This window comes from Aotus nancymaae, unplaced genomic scaffold (assembly GCF_030222135.1).
Source record: "Aotus nancymaae isolate 86718 unplaced genomic scaffold, 86718_ANA_hifiasm-v0.15.2.pri h1tg000016l, whole genome shotgun sequence".
Lineage (NCBI taxonomy): Eukaryota > Metazoa > Chordata > Mammalia > Primates > Aotidae > Aotus > Aotus nancymaae.
The window spans coordinates 71,468,054-71,493,185 of NW_026988428.1; the positions used below are offsets into that span (position 1 = coordinate 71,468,054).

The window sequence follows — 25,132 nt, forward strand, 5'->3', positions numbered from 1 at the left end:
AAGATCAACTTACTCTACTATTGCATCGATAAACTAATAATAACAATAAGCAAGCTACTATGGTTTATATTTAATTGACCTCCTTTAAATAAGGTAAAGATAGCCTGTGGAGAGTTTTCCTCTCACAACACATTCTATAAAAGTTCTGATTATGGCCAGGTATGGTGGCCCACCTGTAATCCCAGCACTTTGGTAGGCTAAATCAGGTGGATCACCTGAGGTCAGGAGTTCAAGACCAGCCTGGCCAATATGATGAAACCCTATCTCTACTAAAAATACAAAAAATAAAAATTAGCTGGGCATGGTGGCAGGTGCCTGTAATCCCACCTACTCGGGAGGCTGAGGTAGGAGAATAGCTTGAACGCAGGAGGCAGAGGTTGCAGTCAGCTGAGATCACAACATTGCACTCCAGCCTGGGCGACAAGAGCGAAACACCAACTCAAAACAAACAAAAAAAGTTCTGATTATATCCAAGCTATATCATTATGAATCACTTCCCCAAGCCAATTATTCCTTGTAGTTTTCTTGGAAAGTCATCTGTAAAGAACTTTCAACATCTCAGTTTAGGCCGGGTGCGGTGGCTCACACCTGTAATCCTAGCACTTTGGGAGGCTGAGGCGGGCAGATCACCTGAAGTCGGGAGTTTAAGCCCAACCAACATGGAAAAACTCCATTTCTACTATAAAAATACAAAATTAGTTGGGTGTGGTGGCACACACCTGTAATCCCAGCTACTCAGGAGGCTGAGACAGGAGAATCACTTGAGCCCGGGAGGCGGAGGTTGTGGTAAGCCGAGATCGCACCATTATATGTTGCCTGGACAACAAGAGCAAAACTCCACCTTAAAAAAAAAAATTCTCAATTTAAAAGATATTTGAAGGGAATTATTTTTCACTAACACTTTCAAAATAGTTGTGTAACATACTTAAGTGATTTTTGAATTCAGAAACATAGTAACATTGAAATTTGTAATATCTAGCCCAAACAGCAAGCTAAAGAATCTTAAAACTGTCTTTTGTAGCCATTGAGAGCAAATATCCCAAACACCCAGGAAAAAAAAAAAACCATAATAATGAAGAAAAACGGAGTGAAGAAAAATTTAAACATACGTTTCCCTCCTTCCTATGACAGAAGTCAAGTTTCTGAATCCCATTACACTATACCTTAAAGATGAGATCTGCTTGCAAAAAGAACTAGTTTTGCGATCTTTGCTATCATGGTCAAACATTTGACAACTCAGACAAGAGCTAGAAGGTTAAAACAAAAGAATACAACTTCACCAACAAAGAAAATGCCAACAGTGGAGATACACTTCAGCTTAAAAAGACTGTCTTAAATAGAGAGCAATTCCAATGTGTACACAATTAAACCAAATCACTTATAGATCTGCTAGCTGCCAGTTGAGATCACTGATTTCCTCATCTATTTCTCCCAAAATACAATCTCAAATTCTGGGACCTTAAACCCACATATGTGAAAAACAGAAACTGGAGGTTGGAAGGAAGGTTTCTGTGAAAGCATAAGCCATATCCAAGAAGCCAATTCAGTAGTTTTGAAGTTTGTGACTCTCTTCTCCAGTTGCCTCACCCTAAATTTCTTGTCACTGTTACACTGTTCAACATGCTTTTATACATTTAAGTAACGAGGTAACAGGTGCCAATGAAAACAGTGCTTTTGCTCTAACATCCTGAAATTTTAACTTGACTCTTGTACCCATGCCAATAGAAAACCTCAGACGTACTTTAACAGAGGCAAAGGGTCACCTTGATATCCTAAAACCAAGGAAGGATCAATTTTTATAACAAGTTCAAATATAAATTGGTATAAATAAATCAATAGGAATATTGTTAAATATTTGTGAATTTTTTAAAAAAGGAGGAATATCTATTCCAAAAACATTAACTCACTAAAGTCTTTTGAGTGCACACATACTCAACAGACCAACAGTATCAGTACCAACTGGGACCTTTTAGAAATGCAGAAAAATTCAGGGCCCAACCAAATCCATCAAATAAGAACTGCATTTTAATAAGGTCCTATTCAATTTGTATGACACTTAAATTTGAGAAGCGCTGTTCTAAAGGATCTTATATAAAATAATCAAATTACCCAATATCTAAAATACAAGTTGTATTACAGAACATTTCTTGAGCAAGGCTGAAAATGCTGATAAATAGGACAACACAAATAAACTAGTCAATACTATAGGAACATCTCATACTACAGCCTGTAAATGGTGACAGACTAGCCATTCTCACCTAAGAATTAGAGCAAAAAGAAAAACATGTTACAAAGAAATCCCAAACATTGCTACATGAAACCACAAGTTTGTTTAACTGTGTGAATTCCAAATATATTGATAATCATAGGGAACAATACATACCAACAGCCCCCCTGAAAATAAGCCCATCATGAGACTGCTTTAAAAAGTTTATTACACCTGTAATCCCAGCACTTTGGGAGGCCGAGGCAGGTGGATCATATGAGGTCAGGAGTTCAAGACCAGCCTGGCCAACATGATGAAACCCCACCTCTACTAAAAATACAAAAATTAGACAGGCGTGGTGGTGCATGCCTCTAATCCCAGCTACTCGGGAGGCTGAGGCAGGAGAATCGCTTGAACCTGGGAGGCAGAGGTTGCAGTGAGCCAAGATGGTGCCAGCCTGGGCGACAAGAGCAAGACTCCGTCTCAAAAAACAAAACAAAACAAAACAAAACGAAAACCCAGTTTAATTGCTGACTGCCATATCATTATTTTGTTCAGAATTAATCAATTTCCTACACAAGATAGTTTTAGTATACAATAAACAAAAGAAGACACAACTGGAACACCAGTTGCCAACAGTTACCAAGTAAAAGACAGAGCTGCATACAGTTTCCACTTCAAGACAACACATTCTGCTTCTCTGGATACTGTGCAAACCAAATAATACGAGTAATCCAACCCTCCACCCCCATGCTCCAAAGATCTAAAAACCATAAATTTAAAAAGGTATTATAACCTACATGTCATCTCTAGACTTCACAAAGACGTAACAGAACAAGATATAGAGCAGGGGTGTCTAACCTTTTGCCTTCCCTGGGCCACACTGGAAAAGTAAGAATTGTTGTGGGCCACACATAAAATACACTAACACTAATAATAGTTGATGAGCTTAAAAACAAATGCAAAAAAAGCTCATAATATTTTAAGAAAGTTTACATATTTGTGTTGGGCCAAATTCAAAGCTGACCTGGGCTGCATGCAGCCCATGGGCTGTGGGCTTTGGGTTGGACAAGTTTGATCTAGAGGAAAGGAAAGTGTGTGGTTAACTTGAAATCAGACAAACTAGATTTGTACACTAGATTCTGCCACTTAGTAGCTATGACCCTAAGTAAATCCTCTAATCTCTCTAAACTCAATTTTCTGATTTGTGAAATGGGAAAATGTCATCCAATTCATATAGTTGTTATAAGTTAAAGTGAGATAAAGAATGTGACAACATTTTTAACAGTGTCAAACTGTAATTAGAAATTAGACATGTTAGGCCAGGCACAGTGGCTCACTCCTGTAATCCCAGCACTTTGGGAGGCTGAGGCGAGCAGATCATGAGGTCAGGAGATCGAAACCATCCTGGCCATGGTGAAACACTGTCTCTATTAAAATACAAAAAATCAGCTGGGCTTCGTGGCACACACCTGTAGTCCTAGCTACGCAAGAGGCTGAGGCTGAGGCAGGGGAATTGCTTGAACCCAGGAGACAAGAGGTTGCAGTGAGCCAAGATTGTGACACTACACTCCAGCCTGGTGAAAGAGCAAGACTCCGTCTCAAAAAAAAAAAAAAGAAGAAAGAAAGAAATTAGACATGTTATTGTGGTTTTTATTGAGATGGGGGAGTAGAGTAAGTATGCTCCAATATTTACTGTAAGACATACTAGAAGATTATTTGTGGTTTATACGAAATTTAACCAGCCATCCATATTTTTATTTGCTAAATCTGGCAACTCTATAAAAACTCACATTTTGGCTAATTTTAAAATTATTCTTTCCTTTGAATTTGCCATCTTCAGCTCATTTACAGAATTGATCTTCAACTGTAGTGATCTACAACTGCTATCTAGAAAAACATTTACCATTTATCAATGCATATAAATCTATCATTTTCAGTAGAAGAGTTAGGAAAATCAGCGCAAGTCTGTATTCACATATTTTTTTCTACGAATGAATTATTCAAAAGAGTATATGACTACATCAGCAGATGTTATTTAACAGAGAAGATGGCTACATTTGCTTGTGTAGACTATTACAAAAACATTAGGCACTATTATTTGAAAGGAAAATAGGAAAATATACTCTTGAACAATAAAGCTGCTTAAGAGAGCTAAAGGAATGAAAAGTGGAAGCCAAAAATGCAAATAACAACAAATCATTCTCCTGGGTTAAAAACTGTTGCCCATATGTCAAACTCCTTGTAAATAGATCTTATGGGATCAGAAACTTTCTAGGATATATAAAGTTTGGAAAGCTTTGGCTAAAAAAATAAGAAACTAACTCTTTCAAAAATACAATTACATCTATTTTTGTCAGTAACATATCTTATGAGGTTTTAGTGACTAGTGCCTTTTCTTTTTTTTTCTTTCTAATAAACCTATCAGATATCAGACGAGTATCTTTTCTTAATAAACTCAGACAACAATGTAAAAAATTTTTCTAAAGTGTGCAGAGAAAGAACTATTTGAGTTAGATTTTAGAAATCAATGTAAAATGTTTTCATCGAACAATATAAAACAGACTGTAACAATGGGATTTTTTTTGAGCAAAGTATAAAAGTATTTTAACTTTTAACAACATAAAGATTCTGGTCTTAACACATTTATGCCTAGTGTTCTATTATCGGAATGCTAAGCTTGTGGGACTTATTTATATCCTGCTGCTCAATGTCATCGTGAAGATCTGATTTTTCACACAAAAAAAGTGCAATCTCCGGCATAAATGGGTTAATGAAGTTGGTAGGAACTATCACACATATTCCAAACATTTGTTTTGAAAACAAGTCTATAATGGTAACTGATATGAAACATAGATACTAATAATACTAAACTTAATTTTAGACCTAAATGTTAACAAGAATAAAGAGATGACATTTATAGCTCTCACCTCTGAATGACCGTTAGCCAAAAGAAGAATTCTGAATCAAATCATACATTTTCATCTATATATGGAATAATTTCTTTGTATTCATTCTCTGGTGCTAATGTCATTAACAAGAAATAAAAAGACGTATATGTCTAAAGACAGAAAATGTGAGTCTTCAGTCGCTCTAAAAATCTCACTACTCTGTACTGAATGCAAAGGAAGACAGAGGAGAGCAGGGGAAGAAGATAAGGGAGGAAGAGAGGAACAAAAATAAACCTATCCAAAATGGAAATGCTTAGTGGAGACACTAAAATACAAATACTACGCTAAGTATCACTATTAACACAAAAGAAGTGGTTAAATAAACACTGAAAGGCTAAGTATCTTGCCCAAGGTCATATAATAAAGTCACTCAAACACCCAACCCAATATCAAAGCAGTAATAAATTACACTCTCTTGACGACCTATTTAACTGGACTTGGCAAAATCATCATTAAAATGGTAAAATGTTTCTGTCTAGGAAAAAAATACTGCACTAAATTATAATCTGGAATGAAGAGAGACTTTAAACTTTTGCATACTGCAGCTAAGATGACCTTTGCCACTGAAAAAACAATAGCTATTTTATTTTGTATTCCTTGGAAAATAAACTTATTTCCCACTAAAATATGAGTCAGCTTGAAACTTAAGTTAGAGATAAACTTCTCTAAACACACGGCAAAACACTTCAAGAAATTTTTTTTACTAAAACTCAACTGCTTTCAGATTTTGCCATAATTGGAATTACTTAAGTGGTACCCATACCGTTTTACTACAATATGTGAAGAAAATGTTTAGAACAGAAACAGGAAAATCATTTTTTAAATGCAGTATTTGTTTGCTGTTTTTATTACAAACACTGTAAGAATACAGCTTACTCAAAATGGGGGAGGGCATAAATTTTTTCCAATTTATTTTCTTTTTTGGGGGGCTAACTCTTTAACACATCCCAGTTTAACTCATATGCTAGCTATGAGGGTCAAAAAGGTGCTTTTATAAACAACAAATACATTAAAATATATATATTATCATCATTATTATTAGGTAATTGCTAGGTAAAACACATCTGATATTAACAGGCTCATTTCTGAATCCTATCAGAAATCCTCACACTTTGTATTGCCATGACTCATGGAAAATAAAGAACTTTTAAAATGCAGATTTCTGATTGTTTTGTGCCACTTCTCTTACTATTTACTTACTAATGAAGAAGTTAATGATCTGTGCACTTGTGCTTTTTCACCTAAAAAATGCAAATAATAAATCTCCCTGCATAGTTGCTGAGATGAACTGAAACAAAATATGTTCTACTACAGTGCCTCTGGCACATATAAGTAGCAGTAATGGTGGTTGTTTTTGTTATCACTAGTTCTACCAACCAGCAGAATCACAAAATGAAACCAAAATTTAAAGGATGTAGGAGTGTATGTGTCTGAAGGTTAGTCTCAGTAAATAAATCAGTTTCTTCTATGAAACTACAGACAGTTGTGACTTTCCCTCCATCATTCTTGCTACGCTTTATCCTGCTTAACAGCTAGAATGTCTCTGTTGAATTTTTAATTAAATTAACACAGTATCCCCCGACCCCCCACCCTGCTCCTTTGATTGCTCTTTTCATCTCCACTTCTCTCTCAGTCAAAAAACCTGGCCATCTGGCTTTTGATCTCTGATACTCACACTACCTTTCAAAGACAAAAATCTGAACCCACTCTTCTGATAAACCCAATACTCCTGACATTTTATAGCCACACCTAGATTTCTAGACATCTCTCTCCTGGAATAAGTTCAGTTCCCGATAAGAATTCAAGGTAATATTCGCAAACAATGCTCAATCACATAATCTTTGTTTTCATACAAGATACTGACCTTGAGGTGAGACTGAAGGAAACAGCAAATCCAGGATGAAAATGTGAAAGAGAAAGTTAGAAAGAATTAATAAGGACAATATTCAGAAATAATATTATTCATGGACACAGGCAAACATAAAACACAGGATTAAGGAAGAGAAGGAGTCACAAATTCTGCACAGTCACTAAAAAAAGTTATTTCAAATTTTCAACTCTCAATAAATTTCTTATTAGATTATACCAATGTACTTTAATGAAAGTTTCTAAAGAAAAAAAATTTGTCTAAAATTTACCATTGCATGGGACAGAAAAACAAATTTCTTAAACACTAAGAAAAATAGAGAAGTTTAGGCATCTCATTCTCATTTAAGTAGTTAGAACTGGCATTAAGTAACTGCACAATTTTAGTCTACTTAGTTTTTTTTTTTTAAACTACTGAAGATTTATTTAAAGCACCTATAATAAGGAAATAGACTAATAACCAAGGCAAAGGGCTGCTTCAGCTCAGAGAGTTTAATGGGTTTCCATGGCAGGAAAGACTATTGCCTGATGCAGCTTCCCAGCACTTGTTGGCATGGGTTGTGAGCAGTTTTCTGCTGCAGCATCATAGGCTTTAGCTTGTCAGTCATCATTTTTGCTTTTTTTTTTAAATTGTACTTTAAGTTCTGGGGTACACGTACAGATCTTGCAGGATTGTTGCATAGGTACACACATGCCATGGTGGTTTGCTGTCTCCATCCCCCCATCACCTATATCAGGTATTTCTCCCAATGTTATCCCTCCCCAATCTCCCCAGCCCCCACTGTCCCTCCCCTAGTCCCCCAGGCCCCTAACAGACCCCAGTGTGTGATGTTCTCCTCCCTGTGGCCGTGTGTTCTCATTGTTCAACACCCACTTATGAGTGAGAACATGCAGTGTTTGGTTTTCTGTTGTTGTGTCAGTTTGCTGAGAATGATGGTTTCCAGATTCGTCCATGTCCCTGAAAAGGACATGGATTCACCCTTTTTTCTGCTGCATATTCCATGGTGTAGATGTGCCACATTTTCTTTATCCAGTCTATCCTTCATGGGCACTTGGGTTGGTTCCAGGTCTTTGCTATTGTTTAGTGCCTCAATGAACACACGTGTGCATGTCTTTATTTTATTTTTTTTTTTAAGTTTATGTAAAAATTTATTTGACCAAAATGTAGAAAAGTGATACTATTATATATGATACAGTTGCAAGAATCTAAAAGAAAAGTGTGGATTTCATTCAATTGCACAATTTGCTAGTGTATTTCCTGGGTAGTGTGGTGCTGAATAAATAGGAGCGGGGTGGTGGGGCGGGGCGGATAGGGGATTCAAATAAGCGAGAAGCAGGGTGATTTTTAGTCGGAATTGTAAATTTTAGTTGGCCCCGACACGCTGCTGGGGAATATGGAATGTTCCAGCTCTGAGATGTTAACTGAGAAAACAGAAGTAAAACAAAGCCAATGTGTGCAGCCCTGTCTATAAAATCCTCCATTATCCAGTTTAATCAGGAGTTTCTTGGTCTTTTATTAACTTGGTCCCAAAGAAGGAATTCAAGTCCTAGATAAGTAAATCTTCAGTTTGCTATTCCCTGAAGTATGGAAATGAAGTTGGGCCAATTTTTAATCTCTGCTGCCAGAGAGGCCCTTTCTGCTAAGAGAAAAGAAAAACTCTTCTGCTCAACTTATTAATGACTTGTGGTCTTTATGGCTGACCTGAACTGGACTGAACTCCACCATATTCCTGCTGAGTGGATGGGTCATTATTGGAATGAGACATTTGCTCCTCAGAGAACAACTTTATTTTTATTTTTTTTTGAGATGGAGTCTCACTCTGTTGCCCGGGCTGGAGTGCAGTGCCATGATCTCGGCTCACTGCAACCTCCACTTTCTGGGTTCAAGGGATCCTCCTGCCTGAGTCTCCTGGAGTAGCTGAGACTACAGGCAGGCACCATCATAATTTTTGTAATTTTAGTAGAGACCAGGTTTCACCATGTTGGCCAGGTTGGTCTTGAACTCCTGACCTCAAGTGATCTGCCCACCTTGGCCTCCCAAAATGTTGGGATTACAGGCGTGGGCCACCACACCCGGCAGGAGAACAACTTTAGAATGAAGGAAATATGCAGAACATCACATCAAGGATCTATCCAGAAAATATGTGGGTAATTATGACTATTTCCCAAGCATTCTACGTTGACTGCTTGAGAGGATGTTTGTTCTGCATGGTGGAGTGTGGAGAAGGGCCAGGATTCTCAGGTTAATCTATCCATGGGTTATGATTTCCCACAATGCTCGCCCCCCGCCCACCCCGCCCAGCCCTTTTATTGGCTCTGGATGGAAAATCCCCACCCATGTGATGGTCCCTGTTCTCTCCTATAGTTCGACCAACCTTGACCCAAAAGGTTATGTTCTTCAGCATTTTAAACAGATCCACTAGATATTGGGGTCTGCGTTCTTCAAAGTGTGGGGCTGCCTATTCTCCCAGGAACCAAATGCCCTCTGTCTTAAGAAAGATGCTTACTAGGAAATACCCTGCCTACCTTAGGAATAAATGCAACTTAAGGAAAAAATAAGAGAGCTGAAAAAGCTGGTGCCATTTGGGGGGAAAAAAAGGAAAGGAATGAGATTTAACTGATGCTCAAAGCTTCTCCGATACAAAATATTTGGTCATGTATTCATAATTTGCTTGACATATCCAGCAAAGCGAAGATGGCAATAATAAAAGGAACGTCTTACAAGAGAAGAGAAAGACCCACGGAGCTCCGGAGTTTCTGGTGGAACAAGACTCTTCTGTTTTGATTATATACAGTTAAGTTCATTTAGTGTCTGATCCAGTGTCTGATGTAAGCCCACGTTCTCTTCTTTGGCCTGGGCAAGTTTCTCTTCCAGGTCATCAATGGTCTTTTCCAGTTTTGCCACTGTTCTCTCTGCAAATTCAGCACGGGTCTCAGCCTCTTTCAGTTTGTCAGACAGAAGTTTAATTTTTTCTTCATATTTGTCTTCCTTTTCAGAATACTTTTCAGATGCAGCCTCCAGCGACTTCAGATTGTTAGTAACATTCTTGAGCTCTTCTTCCAGGTCACCACATTTTAGTTCAGACACCTCCGCACGCTCCTCTGCCCTCTCCAGCTCACCCTCCAGGATGACCAGTTTCCGAGCTACCTCCTCGTATTTGCGGTCAGCCTCTTCCGCAATGTGCTTGGCCTCTTTGAGCTGCATCTCCTGAATCTCCATCTTCTCCTCATCCTTCATGGCCCGGTTTTCTATCACCTTCATTCCTCTCTCACTCTCATCTGCGGCCTTTTCCGCCTCCTCCAGCTTCTGCAGGGCTGTGGCCAGTCGTTCCTGAGCCCTGTCCAGCTCCTCCTCAACGAGCTGGATGCGTCGGTTAAGAGCGGCCACATCACCTTCAGCTTTCTCGCGCCGCTCACGCTCGCCGTCCAGCTCCCGCTGCAGGCCCTGCGCGCGGTCTTCCGCCTCGTCCGCCTGCTGCTGCAGGGCCTGGATCTTGCGTTTCACCGCCTCCAGGGAGTTGAGGCCGGCCATGGCGCGGAGGCGCAGAGGCGCACGGGCAGCGGCGGGCGCTCGGCTAGGCTGGGCTCGGCTCGGGCGAGAGCTGCACGGCCGCGCCCCGGCCCCCCAGCCTTTGCCTGCGCGGGGGCCGCCCCCGCCTCTCCCCGCCCCCCCTTTTTTTATTTTTTTAAAGATGAGGTTTCACCCTGATGGCCAGGCTGGTCTTGAACTCCTGACCTCAGGTGATCCACCCACCTCGGCCTCCCAAAGTGCTAGGATTACAGGCATGAGACACTGCGCCCAGCCTGTCTTTATAATAGAATGATTTATAATCCTTTGGGTATATACCCAGTGATGGGATTGCTGGGTCAAATGGAATTTCCATTTCTAGATCCTTGAGGAATCGCCACACTTAGTTATATAGACTCCCACCTTTAAACTGACTATGCCTTAACCAACCCATTCCATTAAAAGGGTCCAAGCTAATTAACAAAAGCAAAAGCAGAAAAACACAGCTTCTATAGACTACAGAACTCTAATTTACTTGGAATAACTTGAAATAACTTTCTCAAATGTTGAAACATAATTTTATCCTAATAACAACCAGTATTTCTCACTCCACATCTTCCAAAATCCTCAAATGGTACAATCTAAAAGCAATGATGAACAAGAATACACAGGTCTGTTCACATCAATTCATTTCCAATGCAGCTTAGCAGCAGGAGATGCAAAGCAGCCATGCTTAATATTCCTACATAGTGTGTATCCCTTACAGTTCATGATTGCCTTTTACAACAAAAAGCAGTTTTTTTTGCTTTTTAAAAAGTAATCAGTTTCAATGAAATTAGTATAATCCTCCAAATAGTTAGGACTTCTAATGACCAGTACCATCTGGATTATCTTCATTATCTAAATTTTACTTTAAAAATCTGAAACAAAATATTTATTTCTTGAATGCAAGCACCATTTCCATTTACACTTTTATGTTTTCTAAAACAGACTATTTCTTGCAAAAGTATAATTCAGTACTTAAAGGTTCTAAAAAGCTATTGTGAGAAAAAAAGATAAGAAAGACAAGATTTGTTAAAAGATGAAGAGATGAAAAACAGAAACAAAACGACTTGCTCGCAATCACATAGTGAGTGAGTGGCAGATCCAGAATAAGAATGTAGCAGCTGGGCACTGTGGCTCACACCTGTAATTTCAGCATTTTGGGAGGTCAAGGCGTGCAGATCACCTGACATCAGGATTCAAGACCAGCCTAGCCAACATAGTGAACCCCGTCTCTACCAAAAACACAAAAATTAGCCAGGCATGGTGGCGCACGCCTGTAGTCCCAGCTACTCAGGAGGCTAAGGCAGGAGAATCGCTTGTACCTGGGAGGTGGAGGTTGAAGTGAGCAGAGATTGTACCACAGCACTCCAGCCTGGGTGACAGAGCGAGACTACGTCTCAAAAAGAGTAAGAATGTAGGCCTGCTGACATCTCACCTGGGCACCATTTATATGTTTTATGATGCTTCCTTAGGAATCTATAAAACTCCATGGACCTTTAGCATCTATAACACAATGTAAAATGTGGACAATGTTCAAAGGCAGAAAAAACAATCTAAATGATTGCTCCCTATGTTTTTTTTTTATTTTATTGGTCATGACATAGGAAGTCAAAATAATTTTAGATGAACAAGGACATTAACTGAATCTCCTTTATAAGGAAGCTTTTATATAACACAGGGGTAAATCCATGGGAAAAAACTGAATGTATTCCTTCCAGAGAGCAACTTTAATTATTAATTTTTTACCTATTTTATTACTCATGAATCATATTTCACTTGAGCATCAAAGTATAACTTTTTTTGTGGGGGGAGGATAGGGTTTCAACTGTCACCTAGGCTAGAGTGCAGTGGCACGATCTCAACTCACTGCAAACTCTACTTTCCAGACTCAAGTAATCCTCCCACCTCAGCCTCCCAAAGAGCTGGGACGATAAGCGTGCACCACCACATCTGGCTAATTTTTGAATTTTTTGTAGAGACGAGGTTTCACCATGTGTGCAAGCTAGTCTTGAACTCCTAGGCTCAAGCAGTTAACCCACCTTGGCCTCCCAAAGTGCTAGGATTACAGGCATGAGCAACCACATCCAGCCAAACTATAACTCCCGGGAAATAACTTTAGGGGAAAAAAATCTGCACATCAAATTATATGTAATCCTAATGTTTATACTTTTAGGTAAAACATTACAGTAGCCATTAAACACAGATTCCTGTAAGACCACCGTAACAAATCATATAGTGCTGTGCCCACAAGAAACTTTGGGAAGATAACCTAACAGAACTGACTACATAAAGCTTTATAACTTACTCTCCTTTTAAAGGAAATCAATGATATTGATCAAGGAGGAAGAAGAAACAAGCAGCTTCTCCAGAAAGCAAGGTGAAGCAAGCAGGATCAGACAAAGAACCAGTCATCTTCAGTTGTAATATGCTGGCATCTTTCTTTTCCTTTTTAGTTTTTTCATTTTTAAACATAGACCATTCTCCTTCAAGCAAGAATACACATTATATAATTACACTGAGCCACCATCAGCAGCCCCAATCATCTCTCTTCTACTATAACCACATTAAGAGCATATTCTCTGACATTCTACTTCATGGACTGAAGATGCATATCCATAAATTTAAAAGTAAGAATTTTTTCTCTAAGGAGACACTTTCCTCATGAATTATACAGCAGTTTATGTCAAACTTGCATATGACTTAATTTCTGTATCATAGATATTTGAAGACATAGCAAATGAGTATTAATTCAAGATTTAAGGAAAAATATTTACAAGAATAAAGACTAAATACCTAGATTTACATTTTCAGGTTATGCTATGCAATAGATGCCTGAATATCATCTGATACTAACATAAAATATCACAAAGCCCATTTTTCCAATAAAATGGTCCAAAAGAAACCATTTTGGGTCAACCTAAATAAACAAACTCAGGATACAGATAAATCAGTCAAATATCTAATTTACAATATATAATAGTAAATACAATCATTTGATTACTACATATATATTTAAAATGGAATATATGACAAAACAATATTAATTTAGAAATACTATTTTCTTCTACTCCCACGTTCAACAAAACAATTTTATTCACTCTCTTTGAATGTATCCTTAACATTAATTCACCAACGATAGAAGATGCGTCATGGTAAAAAGTATTTTATATTACTGAGAAAGAAAAAAAGTTATACCATGCCATTACTTGTATGTGTATCCAAATTTTATAGATGTTAAAATACAAAAACAAGGTCAGAATTGGTATTTCCCTGTGACAAAAAGGGGAAAGGGAAAGTTATCTACACTTCTGTTTAATCTATAAATCTAAAAGTAATTCGACTGAATTATATTAAATGGTATAAAAATATTTTAGGCATATAAGTGTACTTACAGGAAAAGCCTGTGTAAATATATATGTACGCATATATAAACATGTATATGTGTAAACATATTACGTACACATAAAAGAAATATAAAAATAATATTTTCAATATAATATCAAGGTATGGGAGAATACTGAATCTCTATCTTTTTTAATTTCTAAAGGGTCTGAATATTATGGGTGATGGCAAGAAAAGGAAATGTGAGATGATCAGATAGCAGAAAGAGAAAAGAGTGCTACTTCTATTTTTTAACATATATATATTGGTCTCTCAATAATGTACAGTCACAGGACAGAATGTGATAGTTACTACTGGAAAAGCACAAGTAAAGAAAAGAGAGATTACTACTGAAAGAAGGTCAGTCAAGTTTTCTTGAATCAGGTCAGATTCCCACAAACAGAAAAAGGGAACAAAAATGTTAGTCAAAAAAAAAAAAAGAGTAAGAAAAGCAGGTCAGAAAAAGCATTCATCTTCTAAATTCAACTTCTATTTTCTAAGAAAATAGTAAATTCTTCTCAGGCTATCAAGTCAAAAATTGGTAATATCATCCTATGAACTAGTTCAAGTTTGCCAACACATTTTAGCAGATTTATGAAAAATAAAAACCTCCATTTTCATTGTAAAATATTTTAGGAACTACCTATAATATTTTTAAAAGAAAATTTTAAAACTCAAAATGCAATGATCTTTTCCCAAATGCCACCAGAAAAGTTCTCTTTCTCTTACACATACACACATGCAAATAACACTCCCAGATTAAAAATCCCTACTGTCATGATAGGAAAATGACCCCATTCTTTGTGTTCAAACTCAGTTAACTCAACTAATTGATTTTTGATCCAGAGAAATACAAGATACCTCTCACTTACCAAAATAAAGTTAAAAGTTACTGCTTTGGCCAGGCACAGTGGCTCACACCTTTAATCCCAGTACTTTGGGAGGCTGAGGCAGGTGGATCACCTGAGGTCGGGAGTTCAAACACGGAGAAACCCCGTCTCTACTAAAAATATAAAAGTAGCTGGGTGTGGTGGCGCATGCCTTTAATCCCAGCTACTTGGGAGGCTAAGGCAGGTGAATTGCTTGAACCCGGGGGTGTAGAGGTTGCTGTAAGCTGAGATTGAGCCACTGCACTCCAGCCTAGGCAACAAGAACAAAACTCCATCTCAAAAAAAAAAAAAAAAATTTACCGCTTTTAACAATTCAGACAGTCAATTCAGGGGCTCTCTTGTGTCTAAATTCTGAGCATACTAAGAACACCCTTGATTAAAAACAGAAATCAATTAGATTAACCCAAATCCTATGAACAGATACGTAACTTTTTTTTTTTTTTGAGATGGAGTTTCACTCTTGTTGCCCAGGCTGGACTGCAATGGTGCAGTCTCGGCTCACTGTAACCTCTGCCTCCTGGGTTCAAGGGATTCTAGTGCCTCAGCCTCCCAAGTAGCTGGGATTACAGGCACCTGCCACAACCCCGGATAATTTTTGTTTTAATCTATTTTTTAGTAGAGATGGGATTTCGCCATGTTGGCCAGACTAGTCTCAAACTCCTGACCTCAGGTGATCTGCCCACCTCGGCCTCCCAAAGTGCTGGAATTACAGGCATGAGCCACCATGCCCGGTCATAACATTTTTTAAACAAAGCCAGTTGTTTATAAATTAAAATATAGCTCCCTTAAAAACAATACTATAAATACAGACTAGGTTGTTTTGGTATTTTGTAAAATTAAAGTTTAATCATGATGTAAAAGCTAAGAGCTAATAGTTCTAGATGCGTGATATGGCTTGGCTCTGTGTCCCCACCCAAATTTCATGTTGAATTGTGATCCCCAATGTTGGAGGTAGAGCTTGGTGGGAAGTGACTGGATCATGGGGATGGTTTCTAATGGTTTAGCATCATCCCCCTAGTGCTGTCTTCTGACAGAGTTCTCATGGGATCTGGTTGTTTGAAAGTACTCTCTCTCTTTGCTGGCTCTCTCTCTCCTGCAAGCCATGCAAAATTTGCCTGCTTCCCCTTCACCTTCTGCCATGATTATAAGTTTCCTGAGGCTACTACAGAAGCAGAGGCCTGTACAGCACACAGAAACATGAGCCAAATAAAACTCTTTTCTTTATAAATTACACAGTCTCAAGTATGTCTTTATAGCAAAATGAGAATGAATACAATGATGTACAGAAAAGACGGTTAGCAAAGAAGATAAAATTAACCACCACAAAGTAGAAAAACAAAGTTACCTCCATCATAACTACTCAAAAGGCTAGCCCTAGAAATTTTATGTATGTATGCCCAATAAACCTGATCTCTAGTTCTGTCTTTCTCAGAATAATTGTAGCAGTACAATATCCTGACTTTCCCTCTGTATTCTGTATCTCTTTACTAGAGCTGGAGGACCTAATATTAGTATTAATTGTTTAGGATCCAAAATTACTTATTAACCTTCTACTCAAATAACACCCAAGCTACTATCATTTAATATTGGCTTTAAAAATGGAAAGACCCAAGACTTAACAGTCCAAGGTTCAGGGCTGGGTGCAGTGGCTCAGCTCTGTAATCCTAGCACTTTGGGAGGCTGAGGCAGGTAGACTGCTTGAGCCCGGGAGTTCGAGACCAGCCTAGGCTATATGGCAAAAACTCATCTCTACAAAAAAAAAAAGTACAAAAATTAGCTGGGCATAGTTGCATGCACCTGCAGTCTCAGCTACCCAGGAGGGTGAGGTGAAAGGATCACCTTAGCCCAGCAGGTCAAGGCTGCAGTGAGCCATGATAATGCTACTGCACTCCAGCCTGGATGACAGAGTGAGACCCTATCACTAAATAAATAAATAAATAAATAAATCTGAGACCCTATCACTAAATACATAAATAGAGTCCAAAGTCCTTTCTTTTTGATACTACTACATTCTGGGCACATGTTAACTGAAATGACCAGTTTCTGTGGTATGTTAAATGATTCCTTCCAGTAGAACTCAACCAGACCTTAAGGAACTAAAATTTCATCACTGGAATTTCTAGCTATTAGACAAGCTATAGAAAATGCCAATACTAGCATCATGTACAAAAGAAATGACAATTGCTTCTGTATTGATGAAGTCTTAGTCTCTCGGAGCCAGATGCATCCCTTTAATGTGTAGAAAAACTGGCCCCTAGCATCAAAACAACCCACATGTCAGTTCCACAATACCTGTCCTATAAGAGGGCATTCCAGCATGTGGGAAAAGACTTTGGCCTCAGTAAGATCCTCAAGTGAACAGACTCTGAATCATCCAGCTGTCTATATCCTTCTCTTCTAGGAGGTGAGGTCATTAATGAAAACTGAACACCTGAAAAGGATTTCTTTTCAGGAAGAAGAAACATACACTGGAATTGTTAGGCATGATTCCGCTACCTACTTATGTAATACAGGACCAGTCATTTAACCTCAAACATCTGTCTAACAAAAAGCTAGTTACTGGCTAATGCCTGTAACCCTAGCACTTTGGGAGGCCAACGTGGGCGGAAGACTTGAGGCCAGGAATTTGAGACCAGCCTGGCCAACATGGGTGAAATCCCATCTCTACTAAGGTTGCAGTGAGCCAAGTCACACCACTGCAAAACAGCCTGGGTGACAGAGAGAAACTCTGTCTCAAAAATTTAAAAAAACCTCTCTCTCTCTCTAAAACCTCTCTCTCTTGCTCTCTCTCTATATACTCCCCCCACAGGTGTGGTGGCTCATGCCTGTAATTCCAGCACTTTGGGAGGCCGAGGCAGGGAGATCACCTGAGCCCAGGAGTTCAAGATCAGCCTGGGCAGCATAGTGAGCCACTGTCCCTACAAAAAATTAAACAATTAGCTGGGCATAGTGGTGTGTGCCTGTGGTCCCACCTACTCAAAACACTGAGGTGGGAGAATCGCTTGAGCATGGGAGGTCTGGGCTATAGTGAGCTGTGATCACCCCACTACACTCCATCCTGGGCAACGGGGTGAGATTCTGTCTAAAAGAAAAAACCTATATAAAAAAACCTTTCCAACACCTACCCCTCAATCCAAAAAGTCATGATATAGAAGGGGTAGCTAAAATGAAAAAATATAACAAATTGCATTAAAATTTTTGGATATCTTTCTTAAATTCAAAATACACCCCACTTTAAAGTAGTTGCCTAGTTGGAGGCAAAAATCTGCTATATGTATTCCTCTCAAAAGATGAAGGGGTGAGATTTGTTCCAGGCATTAGGGTGGGGCGTGAGGTGGAAGCAGAGAGAAAGCAAAATAAAGAGGACTAAAACAAAGGAAAAGTAGGATTGACACCTGCGTGAGCTGATCTGAAAAGAATGGCATAGCAGAACAATCTATGACTGGTTTAACTATTACCCTCAAATTACCACCTTATTTTAAAAGAATCAAAATGGGGACTTCTGCCAAGATGGCCGAATAGGAACAGCTTCAGAGCACAGTTCCTAGCAAGAGCAAAACAGAAGGCAGTGATCTCCGCATTTCCAACAGAGGTACCAGGTTCATCTCAATGGGACCAGCTGGACAGTGGGTATAGCTCAAGGAGGGCAAACCGAGGCAGGGTGGTGCGCTGCCTCACCCAGGAAGTGCAGCAGGCTAAAGGACCTCCCCCTTACCCAACGGAGGCCACTGGGGACTTTTCCAGCCACTTCAGCACTCTGGTTCAAATGCTGCGCATCTCCTGCAGTCTTTGCAGCCCACAGACCAGGAGATTCCCTACACAGGCACCGTGGGTTTCCAGTGCAAATATGGGTGGCCAATTCAGCTAGCACTGCAAGTTTGCAGCACAAAGCTCAGCAGCTGTTTTGGCTGGCACTCAGAGCTGCCCATACCCCTGAGAGAAAGGGGGCTGAAGGCGGGGAGCCAGGTTATCTGGCTCAGCAGGTCCCACGCCCACAGAGACCAGCAAACTGAAACCCACTGGCTTGGGATTTTCACAGCTAACACAGAAGTTTAAGCTTCAACCAGGACAGTAAACCTGGGTGGCAGTTAGGGCTTCTGACTTTACTGAGGCAGTCCGCCATTACCGAGGCAATTCTAACCTTACCTGTGTAAACAAAAACAAAAGGAAGTTTACACAGTAGCCGGGCAGAGTCTGTGGCAGGTCCGCAACGCCTCTGCAGGCAGACTGTGACTAAACTCCCTCCTTGCTGGGCAGGGCATCTCTGGAAAAAAGGCCCCTGGGAAAAGGGGCCATGTGAGTTCCGCTGCAGGAGGATTAAATGTCCCTGTCCAGCAGCTCTGAAGGGAGCAACAGAGCTAACAGCACAACACTTGAGCTCTGATAAGGGATAGACTGACTCCTCAAGTGGCTCCCTGACCCCCATATATCCCTATAAGCCACCTCATACAAGAGAGCTCTGGCTGACATCTGGCAGGTACCCTTCTGGGACAAAGCTACCAGAGGAAAGAAAAGGCAGCAATCCTTGCTGTTCTGCAGCCCCTGTGGGTGATTCCCAGGCAAGCAGGGTCTGGAGTGGACCTCCAGCAGCCCTGAGGCCTTGAGGCCTGACTGTTAGAAGGAAAACTAAAAAACAGAAAGAAATAGCTTCAACATGAACAGAAAGGATGTCCACTCAGAGACGCCATCTGAAAGTCACCAACTTCGAAGACCAAAGGTAGATAAATCCACGAAGATGGGAAGAAACCAGCACAAAAAGGATGAAATCACCAAAAACCAGAATGCCTCTCCTCCTCCAAGGGATCACAACTCCTCAACAGCAAGGGACCAAAACTGGACAGAGAATTAGCTTGATGAACTGACAGAAGCAGGCTTCAGAAACTGGGTAATAAAAAACTTCTCTGAGCTAAAGGAACATGTTCTAATCCAATACAAAGAAACTAAGAACCTTGAAAAAAGGTTAGACGAAATGCTAACAAGAATAACCAGCTTAGAGAAAAACATAAAAGACTTGACATAATTTAAAAACACAGCACGAGAACTTCGTGAACCATACACAAGTTTCAGTAGCCAAATCAATCAAGCAGAAGAAAGGATATCAGAGATTGAAGAGCAACTCAATGAAATAAAACGAGACGGCAAGATTAGAGAAAGAAGAGTGAAAAGAAATGAACAAAGCCTCCAAGAAATATGGGATTATGTGAAAAGACTTAATCCACTTTGATAGGTGTCCCTGAATGTGACAGAAAAAATGAATCCAAGCTGAAAAACACTCTTCAGGATATCATCCAGGAGAACTTCCCCAACCTAGCAAGGCAGGCCAACATTCAAATCCAGGAAATACAGAGAACACCACAAAGATGTTCCTCAAGAAGAGCAACCCCAAGACACATAATCATCAGATTCATCAGGGTTGAAATGAAGGAGAAAATGCTAAGGGCAGCCAGAGAGAAAGGTGGAGTTACCGACAAAGGGAAGTTCATCAGACTAAAAGTGGATCTCTCGGCAGAAACACTACAAGCCAGAACAGAGTGGGGGCCAATATTCAACATACTTAAAGAAAAGAACTTTCAACCTAGAATTTCATATCCAACCAAACTAAGCTTCATAAGCAAAGGAGAAATAAAATCCTTTATGAACAAGCAATTGCAGAGAGATTTTGTTACCACCAGGCCTGCCTTACAAGAGCTCCCAAAAGAAGAACTAAACATAGAAAGGAACAACCAGTACCAGCCACTCCAAAAATGTTCCAAATGGTAAAGACCATCAACACATTGAAGAAAATGCGTCAACTAATGGGCAAAACGTACCAGCTAGCATCAAAATGGCAGGATCAAATTCACACATAACAATATTAACCTTAAATGTAAATGGGCTAAAAGCCCCAATCAAAAGACACAGACTGGCAAACTGGATAAAAAGTCAAAACTCATCAGTGTGCTATATTCAGGAAACCCATCTCACGTACAAGAACACACATAGGCTCAAAATAAAGGGATGGAGGACGATTTATCAAGCAAATGGAGAGCAAAAAAAAGCAGGAGTTGCAATCCTAGTCTCTGATAAAATAGACTTTAAACCAACAAAGATCAAAAGAGACAGAGAAGGGCATTACATAACAGTAAAAGGATCAATGCAACAAGAAGAGCTAACTATCCTAAATATATACGCATCCAATACAGGAGCACCTAGATACATAAGGCAAGTACTCAATGACCTACAAAGAGACTTAGACTCCTACACAGTAACAGTGGAAGACTTTAATACTCCACTGTCAACGTTAGACAGATCAACGAGACAGAAACTTAACAAACATATCCAGGACTTAAATTCAGATCTGGACCAAGCAAACCTAATAGACATCTACAGAACTCTGCACTACAAATCCACAGAATATACATTCTTCTCAGCACCACATCGCACCTACTCTAAAATTGACCACATAATTGGAAGGAAATCACTCCTTCGCAAATGCAAAAGAACGGAAATCATAACAAACAGTCTCTTAGACCACAGGGCAATCAAATTATAATTCAGACTTCAGAAACTAACTCAGAACCACACAACTTCATGGAAACTGAACAATTGGCTCTTAAATGTTGCCTGGATAAATAATGAAATAAAGGCAGAAATAAAGATGTTCTTCAAAACCAATGAGAACAAATATACAACATACTAGAATCTCTGGGACACATTTAAAGCAGTGTCTAGAGGGAAATTTATAGCAATAAATGCCCACATGAGAAGCAAGGAAAGGTCTAAAATTGACACCCACATCACCAAAATTGAAAAAGCTAGAGAAGCAAGATCAATAAACTCAAAAGCTAACAGAAGATAAGAAGTAACTAAGATCAGAGCAGAACTGAAGGAGATAGAGACACAAAAAAAACCTTCAAAAAATCCATAAATCCAGGAGCTAGTTTTTTGAAAAGATCAACAAAATAGACCACTAGCCAGATTAACAAAAAAGAAAAGAGAGAAGAATCAAATAGATGCAACAAAAAATGATAAAAGGGATATCACCACAGACTCCACAGAAATACAGAATACCATCAGAGATTACTACAAACAATCCAAAAAGAGGGAATCCTTCCCAAATCATTTTATGAGACCAACATCATCCTGACACCAAAAACCAGCAGAGACTCAATAAGAAAAGAAAACTTCAGGCCAATATCCATGATGAACATAGATGCAAAAATCGTCAATAAAATACTGAAAAACCAATTGGAACCACACATCAAAAAGCTTATCCATCACAATCAAGTAGGCTTCATCCCGAGAGTGTAAGGCTGGTTCAACATACGCAATTCTATAAACGTAATTCACCACATAAACAGAACCAAAGACAAAAACCACATGATTATCTCAACAGATGCAGAGAAGGCCTTTGACAAAATTCAGCAACGCTTTATGCTAAAAATTCTCAATAAACTAGGTATCAGTGGAACGTATCTCAAAATAATGAAAGCTATGTACAACAAACCCACAGCCAATATCATACTGAATGGGCAAAAACTGGAAGCATTCCCTTTGAAATCTGGCACTAGACAAGGATGCCCTCTCTCACAACTCCTATTCAATATAGTATTGGAAGTTCTAGCCAGAGCAATCAGGCAAGAAAAAGAAATAAAGGGTATTCAGTTAGGAAAGGAGGAAGTCAAATTGTCCATATTTGCAGATGATATGATTGTTTATTTAGAAGACCCTATCATCTCAGCCCACAATCTCCTTAAACTGATAAGCAACTTCAGCAAAGTCTCAGGATAAAAAATTAGTGTTCAGAAATCATAAGCATTCCTATACACCGATAACAGACTTAAAGAGAGCCAAATCATGACCTCATGACCAAACTCCCATTCACAATTGCTACAAAGAGAATAAAATACCTAGGAATACAACTAACAAAGGATGTGAAGGACCTCCTTCAAGGAGAACTACAAACCACTGCTCAAGGAAATAAGAGAGAACACAAACAGATGGAAAAACATTCCATGCTCATGGTTAGGAAGGATCAATATTGTGAAAATGGCCATACTGCCCAAAGTAATTTATAGATTCAACACTATCCCCATCAAACTACCTACGACCCTCTTCAAAGAACTGGAAACAAACACCTTAAACTTCATCTGGAAACAAAAGAGAGCCTGCATAGCCAAGACAATCCTAAGCAAAAAGAACAAAGCCGGAGGCATCACACTACCTGACTTCAAACTATACTACAGGGCTACAGTAATCAAAACAGCATGGTACTTACTGGTACCAAAACAGAGATATAGACCAAAGGAACAGAACAGAGGCCTTGGAGGCAACGCCACACATCTACAACCATCTGATCTTTGACAAATCTGACAAAAACTAGCAATGGGGAAAGGATTCCCTGTTTAATAAATGCTGTTGGGAAAACTGGCTAGCTGTGTGCAGAAAGCAGAAACTGGACCCCTTCCTGACACCTTACACTAAAATTAACTCCAGATGGATTAAAGACTTAAACATATGACCTAACACCATAAAAACTCTAGAAGAAGACCTAGGCAAAACCATTCAGGACATAGGCATAGGCAAGGACTTCATGACTAAAACACCAAAAGCATTGGCAACAAAAGCCAAAATAGACAAATGGGAACTAATTAAACTCCAGAGCTTCTGCACAGCAAAAGAAACAATGATTAGAGTGAACTGACAACCAACAAAATGGGAAAAAAATTTTGCAATATACCCATCTGACAAAGGGCTAATATCCAGAATCTACAAAGAACTAAAAACAAGAAAAAAACAAACCCGTCCAAATGTGGGTAAAGGATATGAACAGACACTTTTCAAAAGAAGACATATATGAGGCTAAGAAACATGAAAAATGCTCATCACCACTGGTCATTAGAGAAACGCAAATCAAAACCACATTGAGATACCATCTCACACCAGTTAGAATGGCGATCATTAAAAAATCTGGAGACAACAGATGCTGGAGAGGATGTGGAGAAATAGGAACACTTTTACACTGTTGGTGGGAGTGTAAACTAGTTCAACCATTGTGGAAGACGGTGTGGCAATTCCTCAAAGACCTAGAAATAGAAATTCCATTTGACCCAGCAATCCCATTACTGGGTATATACCCAAAGGATTATAAATTGTTCTATTATAAAGACACGTGAACATGTATGTTCATTGTGGCACTGTTTACAACAGAAGGACCTGGAACCAACCCAAATGCCCATCGATGATAGACTGGAAGAGGAAAATGTGGCACATATACACTATGGAATAGTATGCAGCCTTGAAAAATGATGAGTTTGTGTTCTTTGTAGGGTCATGGATGAATCTGGAAACCATCATTCTCAGCAAACTGACACAAGAACAGAAAATCAAACACCGCATGTTCTCACTCATAGGTGAGTGTTGAACAAGGAGAACACATGGACAAAGGGAGGGGAGCATCACACACTGGGGTCTGTTGGGGGGAACTAGAGGAGGGACAGCGGGAGGTAGGGAGGTTGGGGAGGGATAGCATGGGGAGAAATGCCAGATATAGGTGATGGGGGGATGGAGACAGCAAACCACATTGTCATATATGTACCTATGCAACAATCCTGCATGACCTGCACATGTACCCCTGAACCTAAAGTACAATAAAAAAAATCTAAAAAAATTATACCAAAGAGATTCCTACTCATTATTAATCTAAACAGAAACTCTAATATGTTCCTTTTAGGAGAGAAATTCTCAGTTACATTCAGGGTTCCTGAGGCTAATCTAAATTTACCTACTTTTCTAATGACTTTTCAAGCTCTGGTTTGTTTGTTTTTTCTATAGTGTCCAGAACCACCAGATGATGACTTTTTTGAAATATTAACTTGGCTACACTACAGTGCCCAGTTACTCCATCAAATATTAGTCTACATGGTCCTTGTGAAGGTATTTTGCTGACATAATTAAAGCCTCTAATCAATTTAAGTGAGGAAGACTATCCCAGATAATCCCAATAGGCATAAATGAATCCTTTGGAAAAATTTAAAAACAGGGATGAGGTTTCCTCAGGAGAGAAAAGAAATTCTGCCTGTGGACCACAGCTTTGGCTGTGCCTGCAAAAGATTCCATCCTGCTCATGATCATCTCTTCCTGACAGCCTTCCACAGGGATTTCAGTCTTGCCTGGCCAACCCCACAATTTTTTAAGACTTTATTCTCTGTAATAAATATCTTAATATATGTAGGCATGTATGCTTCTGTGTGTGTTTGTATATGATTGTGTGTGTGTATATATATATTTATCTGTGTGTGTGTGT

The 25,132-nt window shown here is 39.2% G+C and overlaps 2 protein-coding genes across 12 annotated transcripts in view; both read right to left on the reverse strand.

Annotated features, from left to right (window-relative positions):
• Positions 1-25,132, reverse strand: part of ERC1 (ELKS/RAB6-interacting/CAST family member 1) — a 556,187-nt gene that overhangs the window by 327,187 nt on the left and 203,868 nt on the right. The window lies entirely within an intron of this gene.
• LOC105705179 (tropomyosin alpha-4 chain-like) lies at positions 9,655-10,555 on the reverse strand. The gene has a single exon (XM_021667485.2). It carries the CDS (start codon positions 10,553-10,555, stop codon positions 9,809-9,811), a length of 747 nt encoding a protein of 248 aa, XP_021523160.2. The 3' UTR covers positions 9,655-9,808.

Bases quoted from the DNA above. Each gene is read 5' to 3' on its own strand.
- LOC105705179 (XM_021667485.2), bottom strand. From the start codon at position 10,555: ATGGCCGGCCTCAACTCCCTGGAGGCGGTGAAACGCAAGATCCAGGCC.